Here is a 10,211-nt window from a genome sequence, read left to right as displayed (position 1 = left end):
AAACCCCAGCATGCAAGAATCCTTAATGGATATCCTCAATTTAAAATCCTAAGAACCTCACCTCTATTTGAAATCTAAAATGGAAGGAGATGAGATGAGGATGATGATGATTCACTCAATTCATTTTAGATTCTTCTTCAAGGATTCAAGAACTTCACTGATGCAAGCATCCCTTTGTCAATTGATCAATTCTTCCTGTTCCTATCACCATACTTTCGCCCTCTCCCTCTATGCTCTCTTTCTCTCTAAAAATTCATATTGCTTACTTAGTTACACATCTCATTAATCATCATTAATTCTATTAGCCATACTTAAGGTAAAATGAGGGATATTACAAATTTGTTAGTTTTTTTTTTTGGGGGTAAGCAACAAATGTAGAGACTAAAATATCCGACATATTTAATTTTGATGACCAATTTAATTATTTACCAATAGTTGTGACAAAAAAAAATCATTATCAACAGAGATGCTAATAATTATTTATAATTGCTATATAAAATTGATAATAGTTAAGGGTGCAAAATATCCGATTTTGATGTCCAAATCTATAACTAAATCTAAACTACTTTTAAATATTCAGATATAATTGAATGGTTATTAACCGGTTTAGTTATTAATGGTTTGGTTATCCATTCATATAATCCCCGGATATAATTAAATGATTATTAACCGGTTAAATTATTTTGGATTCGGTTATAATTCGGTTATTATCCAAATCCAAATATTTTAATGTCAAAATATTAATTTTTTTTTGAAAAAAAATATTTTCGGAAAAAATAATTTTCAAAACTGGATTTTTTTAAAAAACCGGTTATATAATCATAACTAAATTTATAACCGATTTTATAACCAAATTTGATTAAAATGTGATTATGGTTATAAATCTAAACTATTTAAATGCTTTTAAAATGGTTATGATTTGATTTTTGAAAATAACCAACCATGTACACCCCTAATAATAGTGATGCTAATAATTATATATATTGATAGAAATAAACCGTAGATTTGAAGCATAAGAATTTACTCCTGTGATCTAGTTATATACATAATTATGACTTAATGGATGGGAATCAAAAGCATGCATTTTTACTGATAATCATTTAACAAGTTCTTCCTCTTTCTTTGCTGCTTCTTCAAGTTCTCTCAACCCTCCAACTTTTTGTTCTATTTCCTCAATCAACTCCTCTCGCCATAGAGCTTCTCTTGCCTCTGCTTCCATAATCTCTTGCTGCATAATTCAACATCAAATGTTTTTCTGTCATAACTCACTGGATATTTTTGTTGCCAATAAGTTCAACATTTTTTTTTTTAATTTGCATAACCACTATAAACTTATACATACAAAATTGTGAGAGTCAGAGTTTGAATCCTAATATTATATGGGTGATAGGAAGTTAATCCTATCAAAACTATAATCTAGGGTTTGTAGTAGAAAAGGGGAAGAACACTAAAATTAAAGGACTTAAAATAAAAGATAAAGATAAACTTGTTTTCTTTGATTGATTCTCAATGTCTCTATGAGACTACATTATATAACATTCTAAATGGATACTAATAATATAAAAGCCCAAACACTACTAAATGCCCAATAACCATACTAATAATATAAGTTCTATTATTACCCTTCTAACAATAACAATACTACTAATAATTCATAAATTACCCTTCTATCATTGCCGCGGGGTTCACTTGAACCTTGTCCTCAAGGTTCCAAAATTACTCCCGGATCCCATTGCTTAAACTGAAAAACCGTAACTATCCAAGCTTCCATGGCTGGTTGTAATAAGGTCTTCCATGGTAATCTTCCATGTTTCACCCATGATGCATGAAGGTCGGCCAACTCACCAGAAACTTCGACTGACAAGGCACCAAAGACCTTTGCCTCGGGATTGCTCTGATACATACTCTGTGCAGCAACAATAGGAGCAATTTCTCTCATATCAAAAGCTTCTGCATTAGAGCTAGAAGATGATTTCACAACCATGAAAGAACCACCTCCTATGTCACTTGAAGCCTGAAAAATAACACCAGCGCGTAACGTAGCAGCCACTTCAGCATGGACAACATGCCCACCAAGCCTAAGCATTGAAACACCAACAGCCGAACACTGAGTATCATCAGCTGCAACAACTCCAATTTCCGATTCAACGTGTCCCTTATTTTCTGTTCGTCCCTCATCATATCTTTCAGCTCCTTTCAACATTCCGAAGTTTACGTCGCCACTAACTGTTATTCCAATAACTGTATTGTAAACGCTCGGAAGTGGTGAATCAGGTGGTTTACGTGGAATCGCAAGATCAGCAACATCATGAAACACGCCATGGTTGAATCGAACAGTAGTAGCTTTTCCATGCAATTTTTCATCAATGTGATTCTTGTAGCTTTGAAAATCATTTAGACCATCTTCAGCTTGAACTAGAGAAGCACTAAGCAGAGCCAAAATAACAAAATGTATCTTTCTCAGTGCGTTTGTGTTCATCATAAAATTTGGCCATGCTGATATCAGTGATTCTATAACTATTTCTATTGCCGCAGAATCAAAATTCATAATTTCGGTTTTGTTGTTAGTCGTAGAACCGGTAGGGTCGTGCAACTCCAAAGAGATTGCGTGTGGATGATCATTTGTTTCCACGCCACAATTCTGAACCTCAAGATATTCCTCGCCTTCTTCTATTTCTGTTTGTGAATTGATCTGACTCGGGGGTTCAAAACTTGATTCTACTGCTGGTGAAGGTGTGAATTCTTGAGAAGTCAAAGGGACTTTTGGTGATAATGTTGCAGAAAAATCACAACATATCGATTCTGTCTCGGCGCTAATATATGAGCCTACTGAGGCATTCAACTCAACTAGAGGTTCAGGAGGTCGTGGAGGTTTCGCTATGATTTTCAAAGTGAAACCTTGCTGCAACTCCAAATCTGACTCCCCTTGGAACGGTGGTTGTTGGGAACGGTGCTGCCTCACGCTGTCACTAAAACCCTCATAATCAATTGAACTAGCAGTAGAGTATCCATCACAATCTACTCTAATTTGAAGACCTTGTCCATCCACAATCTTTTCCTCGTCATTCTCAGCTTCAATAGAAACAATGGAACCACTATCTTCCAACGCAAGCTCATCAGAAACATGGAGAGGTATTTTATCAAACACCTTATATGCAAATTCTTCCAGAAGTGCACCATTTAGTCTACCCAGTGCTGATTCTGAAGCTAAAAGAGGATTAGCCAAGGCACCAGAAAAACCAGCAGAATGAATTGCTTCCAATAGCAAGTCATGAGGGTTTTTGGAAGCTTCACCAATCTCAACCTTCACTTTCAGAAGCTGCTCATTGACCTCCCAATCAAGAAACGCAGGGTTCCTCACAATATCAACAAGCAACTCCACCATTTCAGGAACATAAGTCTTCAAAGCATCAAAAGTGTAACCCATTTGCTCTCTAGAAGCCGAAGCCTGCACATTGCCACCAATCGCCTCTACTTCACGAACCACTCGAAAGTGACTCCTGTTTACAGTACTCTTGAAAGCCATCCGTTCAAGCAGGTGTGTAGCCCCAAAAGTTAACGGGGTCTCATAGATTGAACCAGAATCCACATATAACCCTATCGAAGCAACAGGAGACGGTGATGTTTCAGACGCGACTTTAGCTCCATTCGGGAGTGTAGTAATAATCGTTTTCCCAGGCGCAACATGATCGGGCAAAGGAGACGGAAGTACAACACCAGGAAGCCGGAAATCGAGCGGCACAAAAGAAGATTGTTTTGCCGCAACAGAACTCGAACTCGCAAATCTAGGACTAGAAGGCACCTTATTGCACGAACTAGCCCTAATGGTTCTGAGGCGCGAAGAAACGTTCCTGTACATGGAGAATGAATCTGAAGGCGGAACGGAAAAGAGAAGAGAGTAAGCGAAGTTTTTGTTTACTTGATTCCTATTCCCAACATCATGTTCCAAATAGTTGCCGAACTGGACTTTTTGAGAGGTTTTTTTTTTTCTTTTCTTAAAACAAGGATGAGACACTTGTAAATGCTTCTCAAAATCTTTTTTAAATGTGTGATAAGTTTTTGTTGGTTGCAGTGGTTGATGATGATTATTGTAGTAGAATGGATAATGAGATGATGAATATGGGTTAGGTGGTGGTGGATATGAGGTAGGTGTATGAGGTGAATATCCATGATTTAGATAAAATTTTGGTGATGAAGATCCATGAGTGTAGTAAGGTGTGAAGAGTTCCCATGGGAATGATGGAAATGAAGGTGTTGGTGTGGGTGTGGAATAGGTTGGAGGAATGCTCCATTGATGAGATGAAGGTGTATGATAAGCATAATCCATAGGAGGATTTGAGTACATGGATGAAAGCACCAATTGATAGGAAGTTAATCCTATCAAAACTATAATCTAGGGTTTGTAGTAGAAAAGGGGAAGAACACTAAAATTAAAGGACTTAAAATAAAAGATAAAGATAAACTTGTTTTCTTTGATTGATTCTCAATGTCTCTATGAGACTACATTATATAACATTCTAAATGGATACTAATAATATAAAAGCCCAAACACTACTAAATGCCCAATAACCATACTAATAATATAAGTTCTATTATTACCCTTCTAACAATAACAATACTACTAATAATTCATAAATTACCCTTCTATCAATGGGCCGCATATCTGTTGGGGCATTACTATTGATAGGATTGGAAATGAGTCGAGTCCAACTCGACTCGACTCGTTAAGAATTAGTTCAGCTCAATTATCGGCTCAAGATCATCACAAATTTTTTTTCCAAATCAAACTCGACTTGTTAAAAGTTTATGAATTTCTCGGTTCAATTTGTTAGGTTCATCTCATTAGGTTCAACTCGCTTGGTTTATGGACTTGAGTCAATTTTTAAAGTCAATTTTTTTTATATATTTAACATTTTAAATTAATACTTTTTTAAATAAAATAAAATTTATAAGATTGAAATTTATACGATGTTAATTTTATTTATATAATTATTTATAGAAATATTTTGCTCACTTAAAAATATAAATTATCAATTAAAATTATCAAATTAAAAGAAAATATAGCATTTAGATTTGGAGTAAATCTTTAAATCTACTTTTAAAGATAATATAATTTATTTCATATATAACCGAGTTGACTTATAAACCTAACAAATCAAATTATGTATAGTTCAAATTCAGTTTATTTAATTAACAAACTTAATTTTTAGTTCATATTCTGCATTCATAAATTTAATTCAACGATTTAATTATTAATCTACATTCTAACTATTTCTGAATTGGTTGGGTTCATTGCTAACTCTAACCATTGGTATTCAAATGTGTTAATAACATTATGCACGCAGGTTTCGATTTGTGCTCCCCTGTTTGAGGCTTTTGCGCAGCAATAATATAGTCATAAGAAAAATAAATACCTTCTCATAGATCCAATTTCCAGTGCCATCTCCACCATCTCCTCTATAACCCTCACCATCATAAAATGGATCCTATAAATCATACAAAACATCTTCACACTTCGTTTTTCACCAAAATATAATGACATCAAACAAATGAAAAGTGATTTACCTTCATAGAACCAAAAAATAAGACTCCCCAAACAGTGAACATTATGTACCAAGCGTCTGCAAAGAATTAATAATTACCAATAATAAATAAAATGTAAACTCCTAACATAAAAACAAAACATTAATATAATATACTACTTCCGTCTCTAATTATAAAACCCTCTTGAGTTCTTTTCTTGTCCTTTTTTATAAGATCCTCATCAACTTTTAAAGTATATTAATTATTTTTTTTCCAAAAACGTAGTCTTAATAATATTATATATTTTTTTTGCAATTTGTAATAAATAAAGTTACATACCCATTAATTATTTCTCTCTCCAGAGAATAAATTTGTAAAATTATACAAAATAGTCAATAAATTTATTACTCTAACAAATTTTCTTAATTTTCACAATTTAATGCGGTCTTATATTTAGGGACGGAGGTGGAGGTAGTATATAATAAGACACTTACAAACATTTTTTATTTGTTGATCACTAAGATGCCAAATTGTTTTCTCGGTTATAAGATCCCTCTGCCCTTCCAACTGTTCTACTAGAATTGCCATCAATGGAATGTCTGGTAATCCATTTACTTTACACAAAGATGCTCTTTTTGTCTTGCCATCTAACACCTTATTTACATATACAAAGAGTCATTAAAATATATGAAACACGGACACAGACTGAACACGACACCGACACCAACACTGATAATAATGAATGTTAAATACTTACCTGCCGTGACTTATGAAAAGGTGTAGAATTTGAAGGGAGCTTAGGCTGCAAAAGAAAAACATATATACACCTTGAATTTTCATCTGTTAAACTAAACTAGCTAGGGAATCACAAGAGATGAAATATAATGATAATTATAAGGACTACTTTACCAATCTCGAAGATGAATTGACTACAAATCTTTTTGTTTGAAGACATGAGGTATGAATATGTGAGTTGAAACTAATGATAGCTTCAGCCATGGTTTTGAAAAAAAGTGGTTAAATGAAAAGGGTGTTGTTATATGTTGGTCCTTACATATATGGGATAGAGTGGATAAGAGTTGAATGAAGAACAACCCTTCAAGTGTCTGCTTGTTTCCAATAAATTGGGTCGTGCGATATTCTATAAAATGATTCCTCAAAATGACCCATGAGTCCTCATTTACAAATATACTCGTTCAACATTTTCTTCAAAATGACCCATGTGACACTTACAAACATTTTGTTCAACATTTTCTTAACAATTCACTTTACCTTAATTTAAAGGGAAGTTATACTCTCTTCGTCGCAAATTAAGTGTTATATTTAACACTTTCATATTGATTAAAAATATATAATTAATGAAAGAGATAATTGTGATTTTATTAAATTATTCTTATTTGTTGGTGTTTTAGAATTAACATCAATATAAAGTGAGAAAACAATACATTAAGACTATTAATTAGAGAGTATAACTGAAAAATGAAAATTAGAATTGCATTGATAATCTAATATGATAAGTATTTTGGGACAAATAATTATTTTAAATGTGTCACTTATTTTAGGATGGAGTCGGTACTTGATTTCATCTTATAAATTTTGTATAGGTTCTCTGGACTCTTTTTTTTATCACTAGACCCTTGATTTTAAGTTTAATAGAAAATGAATGAAAATGTCTTAAGATAAAAATGACTTTATAGTGAGTGGGTGGCAAATCGGACCATCCACTCTGTTTCGCTTTATGTCCGTCAAGTAAAATTGGGCATAAAAATTTAGCGCAGTTTTTATAATATATCTTTCATTTTTTAATAAATTAATAGTTTTTTTTTAACTTATCAATTGAATTTTTCACTTATTTTTTTAGAACAATTTTTTATCAAACATCTTTTAACAAATTTTACTTAAAATAAATTACATATGTTCACAAAATATAAAATAAAACTATCAAAAATTGAAATTACTAAAATTAACTAAAAATGGTAGGCTTAAGGCGAGACTGGCTAAACGAATAGGGGATGCGGGCTTTGGCTGACGGTGGGATTTTGCAGGGCAGGTTGTGGTGGGTGGCGAGCCCAAAATCCCATCTCAACCCGTCATTTTTGGCCGGTGCGCGGGCTTGTCTGACGGGCCACGACCCGTTTTACCACCCCCTAGTGAGGTGGAATGAATTTAAAGATTGGATTTTAATTACCAAAATTTATTTTAAGTGAATACTTCGATACCTTTGAATTTAGTTGATTATTGATAATTTCCCCGATCAAATACTTTTTAATGTCACGTCATTCATTATTTTATTTTATTTTAAAATAAATTAGAACTTTAAAACAATTTACACTTGATATCAATATTTTTTTAAACTTGAAAATTCATTAAAAGTAAAAAAGGAAAGATAACAGATTACACAAGGGGGATCAAACCAAGACCCCTTAGATATAGAGCCTAAGCCTAGGGGTACCAGCCTTCTCTAAAAGGTAATCTTTAACTAAAACAGAAGGAACAAAAGGAAACCAACAATAAGACCGGGAAGAATATCTGATATTCACAAGGTAATCAACACAAAAATTGGCTTCTCTAAAAACATGAGATATCATGAAATCAATATTGTGCACAAACTCAAGACAACAAGGGCAACAAGATCTGATCTTCTAAGGAATAATATCGGGATTGGAGAATACAAAAGCTGCAAAACTCAGCAATTTTTTCATATTCAACTAGTAAAAAACATGTGCATACCATATCATATTCACACCATATCCCCTCACCCTTTCCTCGAAGCTATTTAATTTCTAGATTCATAGAGCTGGATATGCTAATGTTTATTACAAATATGGAATTACCCTGGTATTACCATGTTTTTCACGTGGTTACCCAGAAAAAGGTGATTGTTTTAGGACTAAATTTGTGTGGCCCGGGAGAATTTTTACCAGGTTCCCACAGACGGCGCCAATGTTCTTATGTAAAAACTAGATTAGGTAGAGCTTGCACTCGGAAGTGAGGGAAGCCAGGAAACTTGATGTGATTGTGATCGACTTTGGGGATTCTGGTGCTACCATAGTAATAGGTATTAACCCAAGATAGTGTCTGGCTTATCCCTATTGTGGGAGCCCCTTTGTAGGTCTTTATCAAGTGATATAAGGAGCTTCTCCTGCTTATGTTGTAGAGACAAGATGTGAGAGAGTGAGAGAATGATCCAGAGATCATGTCATGGATCCCTCCTCTTTACTTCGATATGAGGGTCCTATTTATAGTGAAGGCCTTATCTCATATGAATAGTCATAGTTAAGTGGGTCTTAATGGCCATAATACTTGTAACCACCCATTTAGTGTTTGTAACGTTCATAACCGCCCATAATGGCATGTAACATTTGTAACTGCCTCATAATGGTTGTAACATCCCAGTTTTCGGTCTAGTGCCCGACTTTTGCCTACATGCAGTTCTCGGACGACTTAGATGTTTACCGGGTAGGGCATAATACTCGGCCGTACGCGTATTCCATGTTATAAGTTGCGTCCTTATAAATATCCCGTGTCCAAAACATATGGTTATTGGTATTCCGAGTCTTGAGATGTCTGACAAACTCTATGAAGGATATCTAGTCAGAAAGCAATCAAGAAATTCTTTCGTTTCGACTATTCTAATGAGGTCATCCTGCATACTTGAAATGGTACATTCAGATGTATGTGGACCATTCAAAGAACATACTATTGGTGGAAACAAATATTTTGTTTCGTTTGTTGATGAGTTTAGTCAAAAGTTGTGGATTTATGTGATCAAACGAAAGGATGAGGTATTCGAAACCTTTAAGAGGTTCAAGATACTTGTCGAAAACCAGAGTGAGAAGAAGATAAAAGTTCTGCGAACTGATGGAGGTGGCGAATACACATCTAAGGTGTTTGAAAATTTCTGTGCAGAACATGGTGTTGATCATGAGGTAACTACTCCTTATACGCCTCAACACAATGGAATTGCAAAAAGAAGAAATAGAACCATACTGGATATGGCAAGATGCATGCTAAAGCAGAATAATTTACCAAACTCATTATGGGGTGTAACTGTTTCGACTGCAGTTTATATCTTGAACGGGTGCCCTACCAAGATGCTGAAGAATAAGGTTCCTGAAGAAGTGTGGAGTGGAAAACGACCATCAGTAAGTCATCTGAAGGTGTTTGGCTCTATGTGTTACAATCATGTTCCTGATGCAAGAAGAAGGAAGCTTGATGACAAGAGCGAACCTATGATTCTGGTAGGATATCACAAGTTTGGTGCATACAGGTTATTCAATCCAATAGATGAGAATATTATGTTAAGTTGAGATATTGTGATTAATGAAAATTCTACCTGGAATTGGAATTCTAGTAATTCAGTTAGCAAGCCATTATTGAGCTCTGACGTCGATGAAAAAATAGTTGAAGTCGAAGTCGAAGGAATTGCTAAAAATCGAGTTAAAGACGCAATTGAGGTCGAAGTAGTTGCTAACATTCCAGACACAGTCGAAGTTGAAGAGGATGTAGTTGGCACAAGCCAAAGACCTCAAAGAACTAGAGTTCGTCCAACAAGTCTTTATGATTATGAAGTGATGGGTGATGATGAAGTCACACCAGATGAAGAATTAGTTCATTTTGCTTTACTTGCAGGTGCTGAACCAATCAATTATAGTGAAGCTTTGAAGATTAATCAGTGGAAGTTAGCT

At 34.3% G+C, this 10,211-nt stretch overlaps 1 protein-coding gene across 1 annotated transcript; it reads right to left on the bottom strand.

The window, feature by feature from the left end:
- Window positions 1-962: 962 nt before the first annotated feature.
- On the bottom strand, window positions 963-6,648 carry LOC131634568 (photosynthetic NDH subunit of subcomplex B 4, chloroplastic-like). Its single transcript, XM_058905236.1, has 6 exons — window positions 6,433-6,648; window positions 6,281-6,325; window positions 6,018-6,177; window positions 5,566-5,621; window positions 5,415-5,486; window positions 963-1,228 (listed from the first exon to the last, which is right to left on the bottom strand). The coding sequence occupies exons 1-6, from the start codon at window positions 6,520-6,522 to the stop codon at window positions 1,097-1,099; spliced, it is 555 nt and encodes a 184-aa protein (XP_058761219.1). The 5' UTR covers window positions 6,523-6,648; the 3' UTR covers window positions 963-1,096.
- Window positions 6,649-10,211: the final 3,563 nt, after the last annotated feature.

This window comes from Vicia villosa, unplaced genomic scaffold (genome assembly GCF_029867415.1).
Source record: "Vicia villosa cultivar HV-30 ecotype Madison, WI unplaced genomic scaffold, Vvil1.0 ctg.001316F_1_1, whole genome shotgun sequence".
In the NCBI taxonomy this organism is placed as follows: Eukaryota; Viridiplantae; Streptophyta; class Magnoliopsida; order Fabales; family Fabaceae; genus Vicia; species Vicia villosa.
Note: the sequence above shows the minus strand (reverse complement) of the source record. Positions and strands in the feature narration are given on the sequence as shown.